Source organism: Musa acuminata, chromosome BXJ1-11 (assembly GCF_036884655.1).
Source record: "Musa acuminata AAA Group cultivar baxijiao chromosome BXJ1-11, Cavendish_Baxijiao_AAA, whole genome shotgun sequence".
NCBI classification, from domain to species: Eukaryota; Viridiplantae; Streptophyta; class Magnoliopsida; order Zingiberales; family Musaceae; genus Musa; species Musa acuminata.
Window position 1 is genome coordinate 1,891,246 of NC_088337.1, and position 27,175 is coordinate 1,918,420.

Here is a 27,175-nt window from a genome sequence, read left to right on the forward strand (position 1 = left end):
TGCAACCGCCCAGGGCTCAGTCTCCGAGCGAGACTGGGCGGTGCAACCTCCTCTGTCAGGAGGTAGCACAGCCAAAGCTCAAGTTTCGAGCTCTGCTAGGCGGTGCAACCGCCTGAGCTCGGTCTTCGAGCTCTGGCAGAGAGGTGCAACTGCCCCTGACAGAGGTGGCACCGCCCAGAGGCTCAGTCTTCGAGCTCTGCCAGGCGGTGCAACCTTTCCAGTCAGGAGGTGCAACCGCCTGATCCCGGAATTCCGGGATTTGATCGTTTTGAGCTCCAAATTTGAACTGGGTTGGGGCCTATAAATACCCCACCCATTCAGCACTGAAAAGATACAGAACTACACCGAATTCTTGATCTTTTCTGTGATTCTAAGAGCTCAAATTTGTGTTAAGTCCAAAAGTTCTCCTCTTTCTGTTCTTCGAGTCTTGAGTTGTAAAGAGAGGAGAGAAAGGTTCTGTAAGGGTTGTCTCCTGAGCCCGTCAAAAGGAGTGAAACTGTAAAAGGGCAGTTGGCCTTCGCCTATTGAAGGAAGGCCTCTAGTTGACGTCGGTGACCTCGTCGGTGGAGGAAGCCAAAAGTGGAGTAGGTCAAGACTGACCGAACCACTCTAAATCTCTGGTTTGCTTTCATTTTGAGCACTTTATCATTACTGCAAACCTCCTACATAGCTACTACTCTCTGAGCTTTTACGAACAAGTTTCTAAGTTCTGTTTTTTTCCGAATCTGCATTCAGACGTAAATCGGTGTTTTCGTACGATCTCTACATTGCGGTTTACACTTACGTTTCGATTTTATTTATAACTGCAAACTGTCTTCTGCGCTTTTACGAACGAGTTTCTTTACTGTTTACGTTTACGTCTTGATTCTGTTTATAACTGCAAACTGATTTCTGCGCTTTTACGAACGAGTTTCTCTGCAGTTTACGTTTACATTCCATTTATAACTACAAACTGACTTCTGCGCTTTTACGAACGAGTGTCTAAGTTCAAATCTTTCCGAATTTACGTTTTGACGTAAAACTGTGTTTAGACGCAAACTGCGCTTAAACGCAAACTGCGCTTAGACGCAATCTGAGCTTCGACGCAATCTGCGCTTAGACGCAAACTGCGCAAACTGCGTTTAGACGCAATCTGAGCCTAAGACGCAAACTGCACTTAGATGCAAACTGCGCTTAGTCGCAATATGCATTTAGACGTAAACTGCATTTAGACACAAACTGCATTGAGACGCAAACTGCGCTTAGACGCAAACTGTGTTTAGACGTAAACTGTACTCAATCATAAGTAATCTTAGAATCGGCTTTTGCATCAAAATAGTTTCTATCAAACAAACGCAGCTTTCGTTTTTAATCGCTGAAAGATTTCCGCTGCACTAATTCACCCCCCCCCCCCTCTTAGTGCTCTCGATCCTAACAAAAGTATGATCCGGTGATTATGTTTGGATTAATATAATTTTATATTTACTCTAATTATATCTTAAGAAGTTCAAATTTTATCTTAAATTTTTTAGTTATATGATCATTATTTTTTTTACTATTCGATACTTGATATAATAAAATTTAATTGGTGTTTATTATATATGTCACATCAACTATCAAAGATAGTAAAGTGTCATTAGACGGCTCATATTTTTTATTAAATTAATGATTAATTAAATATAATTTAAAAGCATACATGTGCATACTAATTTAATCATCAGAGGGATTTTATCGAAAAACTTATTTAGGAAGTAAGATATGGAATACAAATATCTTCTACTCTGAAATTGAAGTAGGACAATAGATATAAGATATTAACGTTTTTATTTTTTTAAAAAAATTTCCTTATCCAAGTTTTAGATATTTCATCACATGTGCCAAAAGATATAATTTTATACTTACGACTCAATAAATCATGAAGGTGTAACAAAAGGACATTCAAAGCATTTAATGTATCCCAAAGCATCCCTTTGTGCGTAATTAAAAACATTCGAAACACTCAACATATCTTAAGATATTTTATTTGTACATAATAGGTCCACTTAAGATAAGAAAGCAACCAAAGCATAACTTAATCAATTTTTAATATAAGTGACAATGTTTAAGGTCTCAAAATATACATTATGCTCCGAGATGGATAAACATTTTATCCCAAAGTATAATAAAAAATAAATAATATGATAATTATTTTTGATAAAGACACTCCGTAGAATCCAATCAACATATACTAGACATGCCATATCAATAGAACATCTCTCGAGTATATTTTCTTATTAAATCAATAATTATAAGAATGTTGCTATATAAATCAGCTATGTCAAGTGTTTTTTACATAAGAAATAACTAAATAAACATTTACATATCTTACGTACCTATAGATGTATACTAAGTTAATCGTCGAAGAAATTTTGCTAGATAAATCTTTGGCGTAGTCTTTTGCTAAAGGTACGATATTAGTATTTTCAATCATCGAACTGAAATTAGACAAACGACAAGAGATATAGATATTTTTATATAATCTATTTAACATATTTTCTTATATATATTTTATATAAATCTTGAAAATTTTGGCTTTCTCACTTAAGTATATGTGGTACCTAATTTTTTTTTGTTTTTTATTCTTCATAAGAAAGCCTTTTCATATTGAGATTTCTTTTAAGATATTGGGCCTCGTAATTAAAAAGTAATTTCCAAGCCAACACAAAGTGGATTGCGAGGACGAAATCAGACTTAATTGAAACGAATGTTGTGGAAATGGAACTTTTAGCATAATAAAAGATTATTATTTTGTTCGGCCTCCTTTTTGTCGCTTCCTCCGATCGGGTGGCCCATAAGAACTCACTCCATTTCTGGTCCTCTCTCCCCCGTATCCACCCATCGGGCACGCGGTTGGCAGAGAGCAGTCGTTCGAGGCGCGATGTCGTCGTGCACGTCAGATCTGGCCCCTCTCCTTGGCGGCGTTGCCAACTCGTCGGCGGCAGCCGACTACATCTGCAACCAGTTCACGGACGCCGGCTTCGCCATCGACACCACCTACCTTCTCTTCTCCGCCTACCTCGTGTTCGCCATGCAGCTCGGCTTCGCTATGCTTTGCGCCGGCTCCGTGCGCGCCAAGAACACCATGAACATCATGCTCACCAACGTGCTCGACGCCGCGGCCGGCGGTCTCTTCTACTACCTCTTCGGGTTCGCCTTCGCCTTCGGCGGCCCCTCGAACGGCTTCATCGGGAAGCACTTCTTCGGCCTCAAGGAGGTGCCGCAGCCCAGCTTCGACTACTCCAACTTCCTCTACCAATGGGCCTTCGCCATCGCAGCCGCCGGTATCACCTCCGGCTCCATCGCCGAGCGCACCCAGTTCGTGGCCTACCTCATTTACTCCTCCTTCCTCACCGGCTTCGTCTACCCCGTCGTCTCCCACTGGTATTGATCTTTACGATCTCATCTTCGTCATGTTTGGTTGATCCTCTGTTTTGGCTGATGATCATGTGGTGATGGCTGATAGGTTCTGGTCGGGCGACGGGTGGGCTGCCGCGGCGAGGAACGCCGGGGAGTCGCTGTTGTTCGAGACCGGAGTGATCGACTTCGCGGGGTCGGGCGTGGTGCACATGGTGGGAGGCATCGCGGGGCTGTGGGGCGCCATCATCGAGGGCCCCCGCATCGGGCGCTTCGACCACGCCGGCCGCTCCGTGAACCTCCGCGGTCACTCTGCCACCCTGGTGGTGCTCGGCACCTTCCTCCTCTGGTTCGGCTGGTACGGCTTCAACCCAGGCTCCTTCAACATCATCTTCCGGACCTACGGCCCCAGCGGCTCCATCCACGGCCAGTGGTCCGCCGTTGGCCGCACCGCCGTCACCACCACCCTCGCCGGCTGCACCGCCGCCCTCACCACCCTCTTTGGGAAGCGCCTCCAGACGGGCCACTGGAACGTGCTCGACGTCTGCAACGGCCTCCTCGGCGGCTTCGCGGCCATCACATCCGGCTGCTCCGTGGTCGACCCGTGGGCCGCCATCGTCTGCGGCTTCGTCTCCGCCTGGGTTCTCATCGGCCTTAACAAGCTCGCCGCCAAGCTCAAGTTCGATGATCCCCTCGAGGCCGCGCAGCTGCACGGCGGCTGCGGCGCGTGGGGGATCATCTTCACTGCGCTCTTCGCTCGGGAAAAGTACGTGAACGAGGTGTACCCGGGGCGGCCGGGGCGGCCCTACGGGCTATTCATGGGCGGGGGCGGGCGGCTGTTGGGCGCCCACATCGTACAGATCCTGGTGATCACCGGGTGGGTGAGTTGCACCATGGGCCCGTTGTTCTTCGCGCTGCACAAGCTCAACCTGCTCAGGATCTCCGCCGAGGACGAGTTGGCCGGGATGGACCTCACCCGGCACGGCGGCTTCGCCTACGACTACCACGACGAGGACCCCAGCGCACACGGCGGCAGCCCCAGAGGCGGGTTCATGCTCAAGTCCTCGCCGACGGCGGTGAAGCCGAAGGCCAACCAGACGGCCACCGCCAACCAGGTGTAACTCTCCAAGATGGACGTGTTTTCTCTTCTCTGTCCTTGCTAAGAACAGGGTAATGTGTACAGGATGATTGGTTCTGTGGTGACCGGTGAATCTAGTAGTACCAGGGTCTTGGATTAGGTTACGTGTCTCTGTCTTCTCCCCCGTCTTGCATTGTAATGGTGTTGGGTTCATGATGTTACCAGCAATCGAACTTCTTTTACCTTTTTCGTATGGGTTGGTGGGTGGTGGTGGTGGAGACTTCTTTTAAGGATCTGAGTGAATCCCGTGGAAATGGTTCTTGTTCTTTGCTGAAGAAAGGTGTGGCCAAGAATCAAGTGATGGAGGTGATTCCTCCTAAACGTACAGACCAGCAAAAGCAAGAAAGGGGTAGGAAGACGAGGCGACAGAGTAGTATCACTAGTGGAGGTTTATTAACGTGATATGCCTCCTTGCGGTACCAATAATGTGGGAACGACTCTCGGATGGCATTGGAGGTCAGCTAATGAGACAACGAAGAAGGCGCAGCACCGACTGGTGGTCCCGTGGCCACCGAGCTCAGTCAACCATGGAAGGCGTCGAGATCCGGGACAAGCCTGCAGAAATTGCAGTCTCTCATCCTCCATCCTCCTCACCTCGCAACACCATCTGCTGTCGAAGTCCGGTGGCGAGAGAACCGGAGAAGAATCTGATTCTGAGATCAAAGACATGATGTTGATGCTCGTGAAGCGGATTGACTTTGAACCGTACGATCCATGGACGCTTCTGAAGTCTGTCTATTTGTTCTTCCCCTGCAGTCCAATGCTTGTCAACAGGAAAGAGGACGAAGCCTCGACTGAAACCGGAGAAAGTAGGGAAATCTTTGATTATAATGACAGCAAGAGCATTACGGGATGTAGTAAAAGATCCTAAACCATGTCTTAGAATTAACTTTCTTTGGTTTCTATTACTTAGATTATATCTATCAATTATCAAGACTAGAAATCTGCAAAATTAGAACTCGGATCATCGGGTTCTAATATTTATGGGAAAGGACAATTAGTCAACAACATCCACCATGAGAGAGAGAACGAGAGAGAGAGATTCTAATATTTATGACACATGGGTTTGGAAAAGAGGTCATTGACTTGGAAAGAAGCTATGAATGTGAAGGGTCGGCCGCGATGCATTTATTGCCTTTCGCTTCCTGCTTGCGATAGGAGAGATATACATATGCATCAGGAATGGGAGAGAGGTCAAAAAGTGCAGCCTACAAAAATAGCACTTGATGAGTGGACGGCGATCACTTCCTTTCTGAAAGATACTATTAGGGAGAAAAGCTCACACGGAAGGATTCGGGTCCGTACCAAACTGCTCAACTCAAAGCAATCACGAAACCTAAGTTTCGGGCTTTTAGAACTGAATCGAACCATAATTGATCCGAATGAAACTAAATTAGCTACTCAAGTTTTGTTGTTCAACACGAAGGGATAATTCCATGCACCAATCTTAACTGTCAACTTCATTTGATCTAAATTATTAATCAAAATATTTAAGTTAAAATTAATAATAATATACTCATAATATTCTTATAAGTCAATCTTAATCTTGTTCGTGAGACTAATCAGAGATGTTATAATAAAATTTATGAGTCACGTAAGATAAAACCAAATTCGATTTATGTGCTGTACTTCTAAAATAAAATAAAATATACAAAAAATGTTATGTGCATGATCAGTTTTTATATCTTTTAAGACAAATAAGCTTCATTTTTTTTTATCTTCAAAAGTCTTTTTTAAGGTTTATGAGTAAAATCATATAGACATATCTAAAACAGATAATTCCTTATAATCCTACTGACTTATTAGAATTGATAAAAATATTTAATCTTACATTGATTAAAAAATAAAAAAAACTAAGAACTTACAAGTCTACTATGTCACTATCTTTTGAAAAAATAAAATTGTGCAGAACATTATATTTCATTTTCCTAAGTTCAAACGCCAAGTTTTATGCAAAACAGAGTACATATTATGCTGATTCAATGACGGAATACACACTTGTGGAACATTCAAGAAAGCATGCTCATTAAGGCTTATTAGAACCTGGGGAAGTTGTTCCTGGCTTGATACAAGAATATTTCTCACCAACTTATACATAATTACCATACTGCACCAGTAGAAGATAAAAGGCAAGCAGTGTAAGGAAGACTTCAACAGATTCAATATATAATGACAACGAAAAGTGAACGAATCTAAAAAGATTCACCGATAGTTTATTACCTTAAAAAAATACATGTTTCTTATCTTCAGTGTTGCGTGTCACAGTGGCTCAGATGCATTCGCGGTGCACTTGGATTCCCGATACCAGACCAGCCAACCACGTATCCAATAAAATACTCCATTGGGACAAGCCGATGTAGCAATCATAATCATGTGCTGTACAAACGTATGGCTGTTAGATTCATGACATCTTAGAGAGGGCCAGCTTTGAGAGTCGGTGATCACAGAAAAATATTATCAACTGGTGAGCAAAACAACAGGAGATTGCCCGTCGTTTGATAGGTAGAACAGCTAAGACAGACAGAAGAAGAATATTAGGTTTCATACGATGGTATGATGTGAATAAGAACTTGGTGTGGCGAAACAAAGCAAGTGTTGTAGGAGTGGCAACAAAACGTACACGTACTGAGAAGAAATAAATGGACGACGAGAAGTCAAACTCACAAATGGCTAATGCAAGGGATCTTCTATTAAACAAAAGGACACATTCAAAAGGTTGGTGGAAATGGACATAAAGATAATATGTGTTCTCCCAGGAAAAAGAAATAATACAACCTCTTGCGTGAAGAATAATATTAAGTGGCCTTCACGCCAGTAAATGATAAAGCAGGAGATAACAACAGCAAAATGAAAATGAAGCTTTCTAATGTGCCTTCAATTATTCATTTTAGCTAAATTTCTTCAAAATATAGTATAAAAGAATATATTTGTTCCGTTCACAATTAATTAGCACAAGAATAGAATAGATCGACAGTGAAATGAACTCATTCAGATAAGTTATCATGCCAATAAATTATGTATATGAGATGCATATCTCCTCTTGCCTTTGTGCAATGGTACAACTGGATTCAGGTGATCTTTGCTTGCAAAGATAAAGCTACCAACATTAACCTTTCCTATATTCTGCATTGTGAGAGTCTTATGCACTTATATTATCTTTTACTTGGGTGTATTGATAACATAGCATCCACAAAGATCGGCATCAACCGTATGAATACCGGAAGTACTTGATATATTACACTCCGAAACCTATGGACACACCATACCTATAACCAATCATGAACGATTAAGTCATATCCTTGCATTTGGGTTGCTACAAGTATTTACCTGGTAGATGGGGGTCCTGCAACCGACGGAGCATGAATACAGTTAAGGATCCATGATTGCTGCCGCTAAATAAATAAATCAGGAAGGCTTATTAGATATGCACATAAAATTTCACAGATAAACTTACCTGCATGATCCACAGCCACCTTTTACTTGAAAGCCCATGAAACCGCATGCTAACTTGGATACTGGAGACTTATGTATCATTGCTCAAACATGAATAGTTCATCTCAACCTCAAATAACTCAAGTAGATCTATGGATGTTGTTCCATAGCAATTGAAAAGACAGATAAACTCAATCCCTGTTGAACTATAGAGGGGCATAATTGCCTCCACTATGACCAAACTGAAACTGAAAGGAGCCAAGAACTGAGCAGACACTCTACAACTTTGCCACTTTGCTCCCTGAGACTCCAAATGAACACAGCAGATCCATTTTCCAAGTCTGGCTCATTAACAGACTCTACTATGATTTCTCATTCTCTATGGAAGCTCAAAAAATTGTCCAGAAAAGTCTCTACTGAAATGGTCACTTCCAGAAACCAGAGTGTTGGATGTCTAGGATGTTCATAAGTGAGGATCTTCTACCGGACTACGTTCTTGAATCTGGGCCATTGTATCATTTGACCATCTACAGTCATAATATAATGAACCAGGGTTAGTGCTTGCTGGAACTGGACCAAGTATCCTGACTTGCATCGGTTTTGGAATAAGACTCATCAAAAGGTAGTGATGAAGATGGAAACATTGGAGGCTGTTGGGCATTAGAGGTACCAGTGTCGCTAAACATGGAAACTCCAAGTTCAGAAGCCACGCTAGCCAGTAGATTCTGCCAACTTTCCTGACTATCATCTGCTGCTGTCACTGGGGGACACATAGAACTCTGCTTTGTTGGCAGTGTAAAGTGTGATGATATATTTGCTTGCATCTGATATGCTGAGGCACCTGGTGATGTCACCAACGGATCCTCAGATCTCTGCTGTCCTACTTGAGGGCTTCGTGGTCTCTGTGATGTCCTCGTCGCATAAGTAGATTTCTGTAGCACACCCCTGGGAGTATGATTACTACTGGCAATGGTGTTGTGAGGTGGGTTATTCAAGCTAGTAAAGCTATATTGCATAGTCCTGGCCCTTTTAAATCTTGTATGAGAATTCGTGAGTTGAGTGGTCAATGCACCAGCAACACGGCTATCTCTCTGTATATATTGTATACTAGGATTAAGTGGGTAGGATTTGGTTGGCCGCTGGCCAAGTCTCTGGAAAGAGCAAGAGAGAATGGTAGGTTGATAATAGTTTCTCTGGTTGATTGCATTTGAATTTGAGATACTAGCGGCAGAGCAAGTCTGGAGTGAATTTGATCTGGAACCGGGAACCAATAGAGGATTTAGGTTTGAATAAGACAGTGGCACTGGATCTTGAAAAGGTGGAATCTTAGAAGTGGGGTTATCCGTGGGTTTCTGTGGAAACATAGACTCCAACTTAATTTGTTTGAAATATTGCCTCAGGTACTGCCACCTTTCTTCTTTATCAGTCGAATGACAATGGTCAGTACTTTTATCACCAATATCCCAGCAACTGCAAGGGGCTGGAGAGTCACAGACATAACAATGGCACTGCATTGCATAAGGCAGCATCAACCATTTGCTTGCATGAAAAAATAAGAGAACAAAATACCTAAGAAAACCAGTCTTTCAAGTTCTAGGAAAGCATGCAAAGAATCATTCAACCAATCAGATTATGGCCTTAGACGAAAAGAATACCAGTTTCTGAACTAAATGTATAGGACTCACCAAATCACAGAACTTTTCATGAGGTGATGAGCTGAAAGGAAAATGAGCACATAGGTGTCTTGGATGTGGGTAATCCCGGCAAGCAAACTGCATAAGCATATAAAAGTAGTTCAAAAGAAAATCAGAGTCACTAAAATAGAAAAACTGCAGCTTATGTTAACAACATTAAGTATCTCTTTTGAAGGTTAAGCAGTGAAATAGCTGCACTTTCTAATATGTGAGTATTTGGACAATATAACCTCCAAAAACCTGCTATATATATGCAAATAGTAACTAAAATGCAGCATGTTCGAACCCTGAAAAATAACTCATATTCACTTCACAGTCCAATATGAGAATTTTTGGACAGTATAAGTTACAAAACTTGTTATGGATATGCAAATAATAACTTAAACACAGCCAGTTTGAACTCTTAAAAATAGCTCATAATCTATAATATGAAATGGAAGAATAAAGGATGCCAAAATCATTTCTCTAAAGTTCCAAAATGTCAACATCCATTCTTGACCAAAATTTTTGCTAAGATTTGCATGATTCATTTTCATGAAGTAATTTTGAAAACTATAAACGAAACAGAGGAAACGCTAATCACTACATGTTATGTATAGAATTACCATAGCGTTAACTGGAAGGGATATGGAGGGTATATACTAAGTGATATTGAATTTGTGGTGCTAAATGCCCTCGTCATTTAGTTGATAATACACTTTTAGAGGGTCAATTGCTGAACATATGACATAACAAGCAATTCTAGCACCAAGTTCTTAGTGCCTCGCCGTCTGCTTTAGTATATTCATTTGTGCTGTGACCATTAAAGTCAAAACAAGCATGTGGCAGGACTTGGTTGATTGGAACTTATTTTCTTAAAATGGGTCCCTGGAAAGCATAATGTTATTATGCCAGAATTTTTTCTATTTTATTTCTATATACATATTTAAACCAAAAGAAGCCTCTTTTAGTTGTCAATCTCAACTCCCTTGATGTTAGTGAACCAATGAGCTAATAAGTGATGGAGAACAATTTAGCTTTACAAAAGATTTTAAAAATGTTTTATTCTAAGCAAAGAAATCAACAAAAAATCATCAATTAGTTGGCCTACAAATTCTAAGAGTTGTGTTGAAAATTGAAAAGTCTTTTGCCCTTCTAGGGACTCTTTTTGTATTAAGTGCACTCATTTACTATTTATGTATCCTAAAAATCACATTTTGGATTTCTAAAAGACATACTAATTCCCTAGGAGATAACTCTTGGGAATTGTTCCCTTCATTGATCATGCTAAGGCTCCTAAACTCCTATAAATAGTAAATCTTGTCAATGGATGACTTGCTTCAGTTTTGAATGAAGAGAATTGCATCTTCTCTAGTCTCTTACTCTCCACTCTTATCTCACACTTCTCTTTCTTTCTCTTTCCTTCTCTTTCGCTCTACCTTCTTACTTTGTTCTACATCAGTTTGGTATCATAGCTCATCAAGAAACCTACCCTGTACCTCATTGGGCCCTAACTAGTAACTTCAATCAACAATGACGTCACTCACGAAACCTTGCACCTCCAACATCAATCCCTTACATATGGAGTTGGGCTTTGTGGTGACTATCCCTATGGAATTGGTGGACCACATAGCTCTCATTGTCAAGTAAATTTTTTAAAAACTTTACTAATTTTTTTTGTTGGGAAGAAAAATAGTATATTCCATTAGATCATGGTTTTCATTGCTTCTCCCCTCATATTCTCCTTTTTTTTCTACCTATCACACTCTCTATCCCCTTTAGTTACAACTACATTACCACAAAAATTTAAACCCTTGAAAGTTGTCCAAAAAAAAATGTGTGGAAAAAAAAAATGAAAACCATTTGAAACATTGCATTTATATCTTGTGCGTTACAACAATTAACAACCACATTACCAAAAGGTAATTTGTTGATAGCATTAGAATCATGATACGACAAGGTGAAAACCAAATCAATCCTGGTAAATCCCTAAGCCAACAAAGTGAGGTAGACACTCTTAGAACTAAGCTAGCAAATCAAGACACAATGTTGAACCAATTATGTGATCAAATGACCCAAGTCCTAAGAGCTCTCCAAAATCTTGAAAAATGACTCCTGAATGAGGAGGTTAGGCAACATGTCCATTTTCCATAATCTATAGCTTCAAATCAAGGAATTTTACCTACTCCCCAAGCCTCAGTTTGAACAATACTAGATCTACCTATAGGGCACCTATTCACAATCATGCTCCTACAATTCTTGATGATCAAGCCTTTAACCTTAACGATGAATTCCTAGAACCTACTAGAAATCCACAAACCAAAGTAATGGGTTAACAAGTTTGGTTTGCTAATAATCTGGGGGAAATGGTTAGAAGAGTCAAAGTGGATGTATCGAACTTTGATGGTAGGTTTGACCCAAATATGTTTGTTGACTGGTTAGATAGCATTGAAGACTACTTTGAGTGGTATGGAATGATTGATATTGAACCTATACCATTTGAAAAAATAAAATTGATAGAGTCAACTAGGAAATATTAGTACCATATCCAACATAGTCTCTAACACTGTCGAGAGCCTCCCATCACTCAATGGGAAGTTATGAAACAAAAACTTAAGGATAAATATTTACCAACCTACTTTCGAAGCCAATTGGTTGAACAATTGTTAAACCTTAAATAGTTGAATTCTAGTGTGGCAAAGTATTTGGCCCAATCACCAAGAGACTCTACTTACTGGACCCTAAATCTTTTGAAATAGAGAGCCTAGATAACAAACTTTGCATGTCCATCGTTGCTAGAGAAATTCTTAGCCCTTTAAATCCTTATTAGATGAATTTTCTGATGTCATAGTCTTGGAATTACCTAGTGAGCTGCCATCTATCCAGCATGCCATTGACTTTCTCCCAGGATCGCAACTCCCTAATCTCCCACATTATATAATGAATCCTAAGGAGAGAGTTGAGTTAAATAAACAAGTTGAGGAACTTTTGGCTAAAGGCTTTGCACGACATAGCTTTAGTCCTTGCCTTGCAACCCATAAGAAAGATAGGTCGTGGAGGATGTGTGTGGATAGCCGAACGATCAACAAAATAACAATCAAATATTGCTTTCTGATTCCTCGACTCGAGGAGATGCTAAACCTTTTCATTGGATCTAGTTGGTTTTCAAAAATTGACTAGAGAAGTGAATGCCACCAAATTTGTATTAGACCTGGTGATGAATGGAAAACAACATTCAAAACAACTCGTGGTCGTGACTTTATTTTGGTTGTTATTGATCGATTTTAAAAAATGGCTCACTTTATCCTATGTAACAAGACCAACGACGTCTTACACATTGCTGAATTGTTCTTTCGAGAAGTGGTTAAATTACATGACTTACCCTTAACCATGATGTCCGATAGTGATGTGAAGTTTGATAATTACTTCTGGAAAACATTGTGGAAATTGTTTGGCACAACATTGTAGTTCTCTCCAGCTTTTCACCCCCAAATTGATGGTCAAACTGAGATAGTTAATCATTCCTTGAAAAATCTTCTTAGATGTTTAGTTGGGGAAAAACCCGAAAATTGGGACTTAACCTTGCCCACTGCAGAATTTACATATAATAACTCAGTCAACCGCTCCACCAGAGAAACCCATTTCAAACTGTCCTCAACTATACTCTCGCACCCCCATTGACTTTGCACTCCTTCCACTTAACTATCATGCCTCAAAACCAACCCATTCCTTTGCTCAACATATTCATGATTTGCATGTCAAGATTCGACGAAAAATACCCCGAGTAATGAAAGTTACAAATTTGTTACTAATGCATATCATAGAAGTCAAAGAGTTTCAAGTTAGCAATTATACCTTGGTTCATATTCGCCCTAAGAGATATTTTTAAAACTCATTCAAAAAATTACATGCTCGAGCCATTGGTCCTTTCTTGATTATCCAAAAACTAAGATCTAATGCATATGTGCTCGATTTGCCTTATAATTTAAATATTAGTTCAGTCTTCAATGTGAAGGATTTAACTCTATATCATGGTACTTTTGAGCCTTCTCTGTCTACTGGTATTCCTACAGGTGATAATCCTCCGAAAGCATCGATTCTCCCATAACACAAGGATGGCATAGAGGTTATTCTTGATGACTATCTTGTTACGTCTTGTCACGGACAAACTTTGAAACAGGATGTTTGATGTAATGCTTATGTATGTCCGTGTCTTTTGGCATGTTCATGCCTTGTACAGAATGTAAAGGGGCGGCCGAAGGCTTAATAGTTCCATTTTAGTTGGGTTGGTGGCCTCTTTAGGCTTGTAAATAAAGGTTGTGTCATGTGGACACGCTCGAGAGCTTTTCGGTCTGTAATGGACCATTTTACCCTTTGTTGTGCCACTGTTCAGAGCTTGTAAAGTCTGTTTGTAATTTGCATTGTCTATGAAGTGTTTTTCGGAGATGTTTGCTTGTGGATCCCGTTGGAGGCGTTCTCTCTAACCCGTTCTCTCTTTTGGTGGTCCTAAGGGACAATGGGAGGCTTCGGGGAGGCTGACCTTTGCGGACGTACGCGCGAGGGTGCCGCACGACTTAGGCAAATCCAGCTAAGTCCGTGTCATATGGTATCAGAGCGGGACAAGCACTCATAGAAACACTTGACATGCAAACGTGGGGGACCTAGCAGGGCTGCGTTGAGGGCAGTCAGCAACGCGCGACCGTTTGAGGGAAAACGGGCATGGAGATGTAGGGAAAAGGAGTCGCTCAGAGGAGCGGGCATCTGAGTTTGGCATTCAGAGGAATGGCCAACCCTTCGCGCAAGAGGCACCACGAGAACAGGCAAGCTTGGAAGAATGTGGAGCGCACAAAGGTTGGGATGGCTGAGTTTGAGCTTCGGCTCAACGTTGACAACTTTACTTGATGGTGCTCAAGGCAAGCGAGGCGCTTGGCAAAAGGACGAGACCATGCAAAGTGGAATGAGTTGCTCAGCGACCGAAAGAGTTGTGCAAAGCTCACAGAGGTGAGGGGAATTGCTAACTCGAAGAATTCGGTACTCATACATGGGCTTGTATGCGGACGATGGATTGTTCGTGGCCATCCCAAGGCGGTCGAGACTCGGCGCCATGGAGCATTGAAACTTTCTCTTCGGCATGCGAAGGATACGTCCGGAGGAGGCTGAAGTGTGCAACGAGTTCAGCATGTTGCTAGGCCTTGAGGGGTGCAGTGGTGGCTGTATTGACGTGGAGGCGCAATCTAGCAAGTGCGTTTGCAAGAGGCAGAACAATGCACAGTTTGTTCAGCAGATCGGAGTAGTCCAAGGGGATGGTGATCTCCGAAACGAAGAGAGATGTTGCTCCAACGGGACAGTTATCTAGGAGGGATAAGTCTCGGCTCTCCAGAGGGAGAATCATGTGAGACGGACTTCGCATGTTAAGGAGGAGTACCTCACAAACAACAACTCCACGAAGCTCAATGGACCGAGCAAGCAGCGAGGAGTTGTCACATGATCTCGCTCGAGAGAATGCATGGGTGGATGCATTGCGAGATCAAGTGGGGGAGCGACCTGAAGCAACTTAAATGAAGGCACACTTAGAGTCGATATGGAGATTGGACTCAAGGGAGGGCTGACCCGTGGAATGGTGGGCGCGAGGGCCACCATCGACTCAATGCAAAAACGAGGAGCGGAGCAACTTGGGTGTAACTTGGCGAAGTACCCAAGCCGCATGAAGGGAGCCAGCATAGAAGTTGGAACATGGAGCAGAGGCACAACGCTTTCCCTAGACAGAGCAGACTCATCTTGCATGGTGCCAAAGACGAAGGGAGCTTCGGGGCACATGCACCTTATCTCGGAGGAGCATTCGATGGAGGAACTAAGGCGACTCAATTTGCGGAGGAGAAGTTGGGTACAGAAGGCCTTAGCACGGGGCAAGAGGACGCAGAGGCGGGTACTCTTGAAGAATATGCCACAGTGTTGCCATTCGAGTTGCTATGAAGGAAGCGGTGCGCAGCGGAGATTGTGCTGGTAGGGGCAGAGGCCCAGGATCCAGACAATGGTGCACTAATTGCAGCGAAGTCGGGGGACTTCGGGAGCTACTAGGCGACGGACTGTCCTAGAGCGGTGCTTCATCTAGGTGTGACCCAAGAGTGGGTGGATGAAGGTCGATTGCCAAAGAAGCGAACAAAATCGAAGGTGGAGGAGACCCTGCGATGTATTGGCAGAGGCCACACATGGAGGGTTCACAATTCGAGTTTATTCCACAAGGATCAGAATGCAATGGAGATGTCACCAGGAGGCGACATGGTGCAGCGGATCGTGGTGGAACAGTTCGTGGCAATGCGACACACACGACATAGTCCCGTGAGGGATGAGATCATATGGAGGTATGATCGGGAGCTACTGGGAGCTCCGCTTTGGTGAACAACACGACGGCAAGAAGGGCTATGGATTCAAGGAGTGAAGGCCATGGTACCGCAGAGGCGGGTCTTCCGTGCGTGCATCGAATTTTGCATCGGATGAAAACCTTGGTCATCAGCATATGGGGGCTGGGTTCCACCAAGGGAAAAGTTCGAATGTAAGTACCAGTAAGTCCCATGGGAGGGACTTGATCATGCAGAGGTATGATCGAAGCAGCTGGAGAGTTGGATTGCTCCAGAGCTCATATTCGCTTAAGGGAGCCCGGCAAGTCAGAGGACAAGGCCGAGTAAGCGAACGTTGCTACCAAGGAAGCTAAGGAGAACAGAATCGGTGCAAACCCTACAATGTGATGGCAGAGGCCATGCATGGGAGTTGCAGTCTGTCTTTCCATCGACCAAACAGACTGCTTGGAGAACACAGAGGTGTTGAAGCAGGAGGTCGAAAGGGGCGAGGAAGCGACGACGAGTCCAGAGGGACTTAGCTACCCAAAATCAAGCATAAGTCAAAATGGAGGTGGACTCAGAGGAGTGCCACGGAGACATTTCTACTGATTATGAAGAAAAGGGATTCAGAGGCGAGGCGACGGATAGTAGTGCCATGGTACCGCAGAGGCGGGACTTCCGTCAAAGTCATTGATCCCTTGCTCTCACGGAGGGAGAGCGCTTGGTCGTGAAAGGGGCCGAGGAGGTGGAGCATGCAGAGGCAATCTCCAAGTACCGAGACAAGGCTGAAGGGCAGAGGCCAAGAAACTTCGTAAGACCGGTGTCAACAAGTTTCTCATCAAGATAGTCGTAAGTGAAGGACTTCAGGTCATGCAAGAGTGCACGACCAAGGAATGAAGCAGGCAGTACGTGGTGCTGTACCTTTGCTACTCAGTGGAGTAGGCGGCAGGGTTGATGGAGAAGACGGTACAATCCCAGAGGCGACCTCATCTATCAGAGAATTACTCCAAGTTGGGGTGAAAACTTCCTGCATTCCAGAAGTTCAATGGCATTGAGAAGGTGAATCACAGTAGCTAACTCAACGCAAGGAGTGCAAACACTTCAAGTGCTTCAGAAGTGTGAGCAAAGAGCAGGCGAAGGCCAGTAACCAGCTCGATGCATGAAGTACAACCTCGAGGAGGCGGGCGAAGTCAAGTAACCTTTGCCTTCTCAACTCTTAAGAGAATGGGCGAAACCGAGTACCCCAGTTCTCTTATCTATCCAGCAGAGGAGCTCTGCACAAGTTCAAAGACCCTTCGAAGATAATGGAAGACAATAGTTGTCAAATCCTCACCAACGGTGATCAGTGCTACTGAGAGTAGATTGTCCGCTTCATTTCCCAACGAAATGCCAATCGAAAGCGGAAGTGATGCGAACCTACTTGGATGTGACAACTAACTGAAAGAAGAGTCAATGAACAGATTTTGTGGAGGAAGGACCCAAAACTTCAGAAGTTTGCGAGGCGATGCTCGTTAAAGCTCCAACAAGCATCCACCCAGTTCAAGCAGCATGTGGAAATTTTGAGAAACTGGCGCAGTAAAAATGGTCTTTTCCTTCATTTGGTGGATCCACAGGAATCAACGAGGATCAACACAACTCAGCCAACCCCACACCAGAGTCAGAGTCATTGGCGAGTTGAAGCAGCATGGCGGATCAAAGGTTCGACTACTCAAAAACAGCAGCGGAGAGCAGCTGGGAACTAGGAGGCGCATTGCAGCTGGAGCGGAAGATTGAAGACTCAGCAAAGGCGAAGAGTTGCAGTGTTCACAAAGGCTTCGACGAGGACGTCGAAGGGATAAGTGGGGGAGAATGTCACGGACAAACTTTGAAACAGGATGTTTGATGTAATGCTTATGTATGTCCGTGTCTTTTGGCATGTTCATGCCTTGTACAGAATGTAAAGGGGCGGCCGAAGGCTTAATAGTCCCATTTTAGTTGGGTTGGTGGCCTCTTTAGGCTTGTAAATAAAGGTTGTGTCATGTGGACACGCTCGAGAGCTTTTCGGTCTGTAATGGACCATTTTACCCTTTGTTGTGCCACTGTTCAGAGCTTGTAAAGTCTGTTTGTAATTTGCATTGTCTATGAAGTGTTTTTCGGAGATGTTTGCTTGTGGATCCCGTTGGAGGCGTTCTCTCTAACCTGTTCTCTCTTTTGGTGGTCCTAAGGGACAATGGGAGGCTTCGGAGGCTGACCTTTGCGGACGTACGCGCGAGGGTGCCGCACGACTTAGGCAAATCCAGCTAAGTCCGTGTCAGTCTGTTACTAGCATTACTCAACACAAGTGGCATGATCGTTTAGTTTCCGATACCGCTTGGATTACTTTCAAGGAACTTTATGACTTTGCACAAGATTTAGTGGACCAATACCTTGCTAATCACTCTCCAGGGTCAAATTATTTTCTATCGAGAAAGAATAATGGAGAACCATCTAGTTTTACAAAGGATTTAAAAAAAAATTTATTCTAGGCAAAAAATTCAACAAAAAATCATTAATTAGTTGGTATAGAAATTAAAAGAGTTGTGTTGAAAATTGAAAAGCCTTTTGTATTAAGTACACTCGTTTACTATTTAGGTATCCTAAAAGTCACATTTTGAATTTTTTTTTAATTTCTAAAAGACATACTAATTCTCTAAGAGATTACTCTTAAGAATTATGGCCTTCATTGATTATATTAAGGCTCCTAAACCCATATAAATAGTGGAGCTTGTCAATGAATAACTTACTTAATATTTGAATACAATTTTCTCTGGTCTCTTATTCTCCTCTCTTATCTCACACTTCTCTTACTTTCTCTTCCCTTCTCTTTCTTTCTACTTATCTACTCTGTTCTACATTAACTATACAAGATCCAAAGGCTTTTTACATTAACTATACAAGAAATAATTTAAATACAACCATTATTTTGTTGCATATAAGAATAGATTTTACCTTATCCTTTGCGTGCATAATTGCATATAACTTTAAGTTAGATTAACAACCAAATCTGGAAGTACTAAATAAATTAAAAAATGATTTTATAAAAAATTCAACGTTGTTATTCTTAACCTCAAAGCAGAAAAGTTAGATATGCATGACATGCCAAATCCCAGAAAAGAATATGTTCATGGATCTCATATTATTTTCTTCATAATATTTCCAACCCATATTGGTGGACATAACCTAAAAAAATACAGTTTATATATCAGATAATCAGATAGCATCATAAATGGATCCAATCAGGGTTGATGAACATCTGAACTGACTGCTACGTTAATCCAATGACTAAATCAGATCATGAATCAAATAAAAAATTGCAATTATAGGATGAAACTTTTGGACTCAATAGACAGGCCTAGGTCAAGTTGAATTCTGGAGAGGTTGAAAAAATGCAAATGGGACCTACTCAAACCAAACCCAGCAGCTCAAGTTTCTTGAGCTTAGAATCAACTCATACAAGGGGTCAGGCTAGTTCAGGTTAAAACAAATAGGGTTTAGAAAGAAAGCAGGTTGAGATTGTTTTCACAATACCTATACGAACATAATATAACTAAAAAAATATCTTGATCTCCACCTGAGCCATATATAAATGAAATCCTTTTTTTTTTCATATTAATAATTATATACATTTACATATACATATATAGCACATGTATGAATTATATAAGATTCTATTCTTGTACACATGGTGGTACTAGGCTAGACTCCCTGACGTTTAGTTACAGCTTAAGCATTAACCCAGGCACTGAAGCAAACATCTGTTAAAACAATAAAAAGGATAAGTAGTGCATGGATAATTAAAAATGTTAATCATATTCCTCAAAAAGCAAAATATACTTATGAAAACAATTGAATCATCTTTCACCTAGCAACAAATTCTCCAACTTATGCATGATATTTAAATGTATGTTGTCTACCAGTTCTAGAAATAATTATGGAACTTACTTTCCTTTCTTTTTGACATTATTGTCAATGAAAAATGCTTAAATAGTAGATTGCAACCATAATTTATAAAACAGCAAGATACCTTTTTTACAATTTTCTTTAAGGAAGCACAAAAGAATCCTAATAATCAAACAAACAAAGTGATTGTGAGATCCGTCAATGAACCAACAAATTCCCATACAAGCTTTCTGAAATTGAAGAAAAGTGAAACCCTTAAGTTCAAGGGAAAAAGTGGTCACACAGATAAAAATTATCACTTTGACAGAAGTCCGCATTTTTATTTATTTGGTCCATAGGTGTAAATTCAAACAAAAAGGACTGGTTTGAAAAGCTCAAGACTTTTCCCATTGATGTGTTCATAAAGCCCAACTCATAAGTGAAATGCTTCAAGAAAGGCTTTTAAGACTATCAGCTATATACACTAAACATTGTCATACCAACAAATTATGCAAAAATAGTGACAATAGAGCAGAACATGTATTGAGCTAAAACATGCAATTATAATAAGAACTCGAATGCCAAATAAGATTGCTATATTTATATAGCAGACAGCATGACATAGTAGTGTAACCAGAAGTGTGCCTTAGGCAATTACCTCGCCAGTTTCGTCAAAATGATCAATGCCTAAATGCATGCCTTTATAATGTTAATATGCTTTCATTAAGCACTACAAACAATTGGGTTTCACAAATTATTCCAGTTACCTTTCTGTTCTCGCTTTCTTTATTTGAAGTTTTGCTTTCCTCCATTAATCTGTTTTTCTATTTCTTTCACCACCTATGTTACTATATTTCACAAATAATGCATTTTGGTTAAGAATGTATCATCACAAAAAAAAGAAAAAAAAATTATGTTTCTTTCTTAAGTACCAGCAAGATGTACTTGGAAAAATCACAGATTATTTTTGCAAGACGAATTACTTAAGCATCGACTCAGATCTTTTTGCAAGCCACAAGGACATGCTCGAACAAATTAGACCCACTCTTTCTTTTGCATTAAAGATAAAGAATAAACATAATTATCAGATACATAATAAATGAAAGGCATTTTTGTAGTATCTGATGTGGACATATCTTTATTATTATAATACTCATGGGCTAAGTGAAACCTATGCCGACATAGTAGGCAGTGATTTAAAAAGGCGCTCGGGCGCTCTTGCTGCTGCTGTCTCAGACATATTCTTTTGCTGTCGCCGCTCTCGCTGCTAGCGCTGCCGCTCCCACTGTCGCCGCTGCCGCTCCCGTTGCCGCTGCTATCGTTACCACTGTCTCCACTCACCGCTCCCGCTCCCGCTCCCACTGCTCGCTGCTGCCGGTGCCACTGTCGCTGCTGCAGCTACCGCTACCACTCCCGCACTTCTCAGTCAACACCCTCGGTCTTCCGACTCTTCCCATACACTCTTCTCCTCTTTCGATAGTATACTGTTAACAGTATACAGTATACTGTACACTATTAACTGTATACTAGTAATAGTATTTGTATTTATTAGATTAATTTAATAATATATTTTTATTTAAAAATTTAAAAATTATATTTATTAATTATCTTATATATTTTTATATTTTAGCGTCTTACTTCGCTCGGGCGAGCACCTAGGGCCTCGGGCATTTTTGGACCTTGGCGCCTTTAGACGCCTAGCGCTTTTTAAATCACTAATAGTAGGAAATCTCAACTGTTTGTTTGTGAAGACTAATAACAGAGAAGGTAATATAGGAAACATATTCCATCATTTAATCTTTGGTATAGTAGTTGCAAACAGGAAAAAGATGAAATTAGCTCTTTCTGTGTTAACCTTTAGTATGTTTCTTTAATTATATGTTTCCTATTTCACATTTCGAACAGTATGAATTCAAATTTGATCACGTGCATTGATATGCCAAATGCTAGCCATAGATGTTGTTTAAAGGAGACAACAAATAGCTTGTAGGTTAGCTCATTGGATCCACAATCAAGCTCAATCTAAAACATTCTGTTGGCAGTAACCAATACTGGTTTGCTGTAAACATATGACAAAAGCCACTAAAAAGGCATTCAGATGTTGAGCATCCAACATATTTTCAGTGAAATTTTGCATGGACAGTGTAGAAGTCATTTAAGGTCTGAATATCTCAGGGGAGACCCATAATAGGATCATATCATGTTTACATAAGACAAGACAAACATGTACTAGTTGCAAACACCAACATCATGCGACACAAATTTTCAATATACTATATCTGTTCATGTGATGCATATGGAGAAAGATGTAGTCCCAGAAGAAAATGAGAGGCATTCGTTAGTGAGTGCATCTGAAAAGGGAAAAACAAGTTGTAAATTATAAAACCTTTTGACGAACCATCTAGATTACTCCTCAGGACGACATTATCCTCGTGCACAGTCCTCATTCATGGTGTTTATACTAAGAGGTCAAACTCAATGAAGGCAAGAAATAAAGCATGTAAAATACTCACAAAAGAGAGCCAAAATCAAAAGGACATGCTTATTTTTCACAAAAAATTCTATATACTCTATGATAGTAACATGCAAGTCAATTTTTCAAGCTCCATATGCTGTCTCTTCCAAATGGATATCCAGATCATTCATGCATCAAAAAACACAGTCATGATAAAATGGCTTGCAAATTCCTTTCTGCAGACTATAAAGCAACAAACCAGGGCCAGATGGAAGAAACTTCTCAAAGTGCAAATACAGATTGGTTTACCACTTCAATATAATGCAAAAAGTAACAAGTGAAAGGACATCCCATTTTTATGCAATCCTTTGAGGAGCCAAAATTTGAGATATGCATATATTGCACAAAGCATTAAGTTGGTTTATTTCAAAGATATCGAAGTGCCAAGTTAAAACTACATTTTTATGTAATCCTCTGAGGAGCCAAAATTTGAGATATGCATATATTTCACAAACCATTAAGTCGGTCTTCCTCCTAAGAAATTTTTAAGGTCAGGTTAAAATAGGCCAGAAGCAACATGAAGCTTGATGTTCTAGCAGCTCTGTCCAAAACAGACAAAACTGGTGCTTAACCTAGTGGGGAGTTCTCTGCCATATTAACATGCACGAGGCTCTCAATTATAAACAAGAAGGCATGCAAGCTGCAAATGACATCAAGAAAAGTAAATAGCCAAATTTCTTTTCAATCAGGAACAAATAACACCAAGAGACATCTAAGTAAGAAGGCAAGACATCTACAGAATGAGACATAATAACATAAACTAAAGCATAAACACCACCACATTTTTCACAAGGTCCTCACCTGCCCCTTCTCGGCGACGATGAGCAGGTCATCGCCCCTATCCCCAATTTCGCCGCCATTGTCATCAACCACCGAGACCGGCTTATCCGGGTCAGAGTCCAACACTACGCAGTCGTCATCGTCAAAGCCACTGCCCTTGTCCGGCGCCAACAAACCCGAGTCCTTCTTACGCCTCTTCGCGGCAGAGGCCGAGAACTCGTCCACGATCACGACGTCATCGGATTCCTCCTGTCGCCGCACATCCGACCGATCGAGCACCTCGAACGAATTGAAAGAGAGGACATCAGACGCGTCCAGGCCGAGATCCTCCTCATCGGAGCTAATATCGACCACGACGGCGTGATCGGGGCCCATGAATCCCGACGCTTTTACGGCTCAGATTCCCAAAGAAAAGGTTTTCGGGCTGGATTACAACAACAATGGTTTGGTGCATCTCAGGGACCAAAACCAATTCTTAGACGATCAAAGTCCGTCTAGAATTAAATAGAATAAATAGCAGCAACAGGAAAGAGAGAGTAAGATGATGTAAAGAGTCCAGACAGTGAAGCGGAGATATTGGAGTTGGTATGCTAAGGAGGAGTACAATAAAATGAGAGAGGCACCGGAGAGCGAGTGGAGAGGGAGAGAGAGTCTGGCGGGTGGGTGGGGTAGATTATTCTGCCGCTTTGGAAACCCTGATTCGGATCTTTTCCAGGCGTCGAAAGAACACGGCGGAAGCGCTCTCCTAATCCCAAGGCCATTGGGCTGCTCATTGAATGTCTCTCTGTTTCAAAATTATACTGAAATATAGTAATAAGTAAAAATATATATTAATATTTGTTTCAACCGAATTCTTCCTTAAATATTCTATTCTATTTTTTATCAACCAGGTCATACCAGAATTATGGAAGGCGTCGAGAACACGGTGCAAGCACTCTCGTAATCCAAAGGCCATTGGGCTGCTCATTGAACGTTTACTTTTTTATGTTTATTAATATGATATTATTTGTTAAATATTGCATATAACCCCCCATAGTTAATCATGAATAGTATTCTAGTTCTTATATTTAAAAAAAATAATATTGAGGTCCCTAGATTTATGGGAACTACTCCTGTGGTACAGGCCTAAACTCCGTTAAGTTATCATAAGACTCGCATGAGGATGCAAATCCAATATATTTCAGTAATATTATCATCAAATCAGTTTTGAGAATCAACACTCATGCTACCCCCAATATTCAAAGCAGGTAATTGAATTGTCAAAAGGAAAATTGGCACCCTAAACACTGGACATGCAGTTGACAGGCCGGAGAAATTTCAGAGGAAACCTCAAAACATTTCAACTTCTACAAACATTGGTTCATTCAAGAAATTTCGAATCTGGTAATTGAATTGTCAAAAGGAAAATTGGCACCCTAAACACTGGACATGCAATTGACAGGCCGGAGAAATTTCAGAGGAAACCTCAAACATTTCAACTTCTACAAACATTGGTTCATTAAAGAAATTTAGAATCTGAAGAAACACTCTTTTTGCTAGAATATCATCAGATGTGGCATCTTGACCAAAGAGGCTTTATACTAGCTGGAATGATCAAAATCTTCTCTTAGGATAACAGTAGATTCCAGATCACATATTCAGAGCTTTCCCCAAGTGAAAATGACTATTACCTTGTCTATATCAATGCCCTCATTTGGATCTCCAGGTTGGAAAAAACACAAATCCACAAGCAGGCTGATTGTAGAACTGAATGTGTGGGAACGAGGCAGGAAAAGAGTCGGAAACACTCTGAGATCTAGCACAGCCCACCTGTCACCAATATCATCATTGCATAACATTAGAACCTGATCAGCCCTTCATCATTTATAAGCATTGGTGTATCTTGAAAGAAGAAACATGAATATCATAATCTGAAATTATAACAGCCAAGGAAACAAACAGGTCGTAACCCAGCTTGCTAAGCGTCAGTTGTCCCAAATGATCAGCTACATTAATAGTAACTTCCATAATATGGTTGAGCAGATGGTGCTGGTTGGGAAGGAAATGCTGGTGCTACTGGGGTGGCTGCTGGCTGGGCATAACTTTGGTTGTGGATAAGCCTGCACAACCAACAATCAGATTAAGTTGGTGCCGGAACAAAAAAGACAAGATTACTACAATAGGACCAATAACATCCCCATAACACAAGGCAACAAAGATGTAAAATGGGCACCGGATTTATGCTAGCTTTACAACCAGGCCCTAGAGGAATATGTGAACAAAGACCAAGCAAAAGTAGCATACAAGTTATCACAGAGTGTCACCAACAACTAATTGTGCTAAAAGCATTTGACCAGCTTAAAAAGAAAGCAATATTAAGGACAACCGACAACAGAGCACACAGATGACACAACGCAAATAAACAGACACAACATGAACTAAAATTAAACATGACGCAACATTAATACCATAGTTAATATATGTCTTTATATATTATTCTAATTTTATACTTTACACAATAAAGATGATCTATGATTATCATATATGTCACTTATAAGAAGCACAAAAACCATTCATATGACAGGCAAACATTCAAAAGAACTTCACAGGAATCTGACATAGACATGACAAAAACACAGTAAACATTCTAAAGTGTCAAACTTCGTAGCAACAATGCATAACGATTCATGTAAGTATGTTAATTAGCATATAATGTTGCACAACCTTTCCAAAGCACATTCTTCCCAACAATGAAAGAACACTGGTTATTTGCTTCTAATTCTTTCATTGCTTACTAATATAGATGGAAAAAGGATTAATAGGGTACAAGAGATCTAAAGAAATGAAGACATCATCAACTTGCTAATGCACAATTGTAAAATCTCTAATCCAGCTAAAGAAAAAGTGGTTCGCTTGCAATGAGAATGATTATTAATGTGATGTAGACATCATTTCCATGGATAAATAATCTTTAATGCTTGGACTGTTGCACAAGAAAATGGGAAACAATTTCCCATATACTTGTCTTTTCAGAGCTGGAAAGTTAGAAGCAGCTCAATTTTGGGGATAGACTAGAATTTCAGATAGAAAGATTAACAGAAGCCTTTGACACAAAACTTTTCCGAGAACTCTAGTAACTTATACGGCCTGGTATTGGTTACTTTACCAGGTAACTTGTACCAATCAGTCATTGGACCAATAAATAACAATTCATACCAACCAATATAACCAAATTTTAATATCTCTGTTAAAACTATCACCCAACTTAATCACTGATCATAAACTTTACAAGTCCACCTAATTGACCTTGTAACAAAAATCACGAGTGACAGCAACAAATAATTAATAAATTTATTTTCTATGATATTACTAAAATATCCATTGTGTGGGATGCTCATCATAAGTACATAAATTCTAAATCTTGTCACCTACAGATGTACAATAAGATATATGTTGTGTAACATATGATGTGAAACTCGTACATAAATTAACTTGATTACAGAGTCAATTACTCTTAAACAAGCCACAAACATAAATTTGCATGAAATCCAAATTAACAAATAGGAGTGATAAAAAGGCACCATCTGAAAGTGGTTAGAACCAGCTCTTCTGTTAAACAAAAAAGTAAAATTTGAGGAGACACTTAACAGCACATGCTCCAGTTGAGGCATGTAGTTCTTAATTGGACGAGAGGCTAAAACAGCATATTCATTTCATTTGTGCCATGTGACCTTTACAACCATGACTATGTGGCCATCTGGATCTTGCATTTTATCTGATCTGATTTACAGCATCAATTTACATAATTGACTAAACTAGAAAAAAAAATCTTCTACCTGAAAAGCCTTAATTGAATTTAAATTTACCCAGAACAGACAATATGAAACAATTATATCTTAAAGCTAATATATTATGAAAATCGCATATTTGGCATAAGCCAAGGATTACATAAACTAGATCCAATCAGAAACATATTTGACAAACAGAAGTAATAAGTTAAGATAATAACAAAAGAATCATATAACCTGAGCAACTTTTTCTGTTTCTTCAA

At 40.7% G+C, this 27,175-nt stretch overlaps 2 protein-coding genes across 2 annotated transcripts; one reads left to right on the forward strand and one right to left on the reverse strand.

The window, feature by feature from the left end:
* Positions 1-2,831: 2,831 nt before the first annotated feature.
* Positions 2,832-4,703, forward strand: LOC135596808 (ammonium transporter 1 member 2-like). Its single transcript, XM_065088972.1, has 2 exons — positions 2,832-3,399; positions 3,482-4,703. The coding sequence occupies exons 1-2, from the start codon at positions 2,897-2,899 to the stop codon at positions 4,491-4,493; spliced, it is 1,515 nt and encodes a 504-aa protein (XP_064945044.1). The 5' UTR covers positions 2,832-2,896; the 3' UTR covers positions 4,494-4,703.
* A 3,320-nt stretch (positions 4,704-8,023) lies between these two features.
* On the reverse strand, positions 8,024-23,996 carry LOC135596809 (RPM1 interacting protein 13-like). The gene is made up of 3 exons (XM_065088973.1): positions 23,167-23,996; positions 9,628-9,714; positions 8,024-9,450 (listed from the first exon to the last, which is right to left on the reverse strand). The coding sequence occupies exons 1-3, from the start codon at positions 23,518-23,520 to the stop codon at positions 8,497-8,499; spliced, it is 1,395 nt and encodes a 464-aa protein (XP_064945045.1). The 5' UTR covers positions 23,521-23,996; the 3' UTR covers positions 8,024-8,496.
* Positions 23,997-27,175: the final 3,179 nt, after the last annotated feature.

Bases quoted from the DNA above. Each gene is read 5' to 3' on its own strand.
- LOC135596808 (XM_065088972.1), top strand. From the start codon at position 2,897: ATGTCGTCGTGCACGTCAGATCTGGCCCCTCTCCTTGGCGGCGTTGCC. The intron at 3,400-3,481 runs GTATTGATCTTT...GATGGCTGATAG, and splicing joins TACCCCGTCGTCTCCCACTG to GTTCTGGTCGGGCGACGGGT.
- LOC135596809 (XM_065088973.1), bottom strand. From the start codon at position 23,520: ATGGGCCCCGATCACGCCGTCGTGGTCGATATTAGCTCCGATGAGGAG. The intron at 9,715-23,166 runs GTGAGGACCTTG...ATGCTTATGCAG, and splicing joins TCGTCGCCGAGAAGGGGCAG to TTTGCTTGCCGGGATTACCC. The intron at 9,451-9,627 runs GTGAGTCCTATA...TATGCAATGCAG, and splicing joins ATGAAAAGTTCTGTGATTTG to TGCCATTGTTATGTCTGTGA.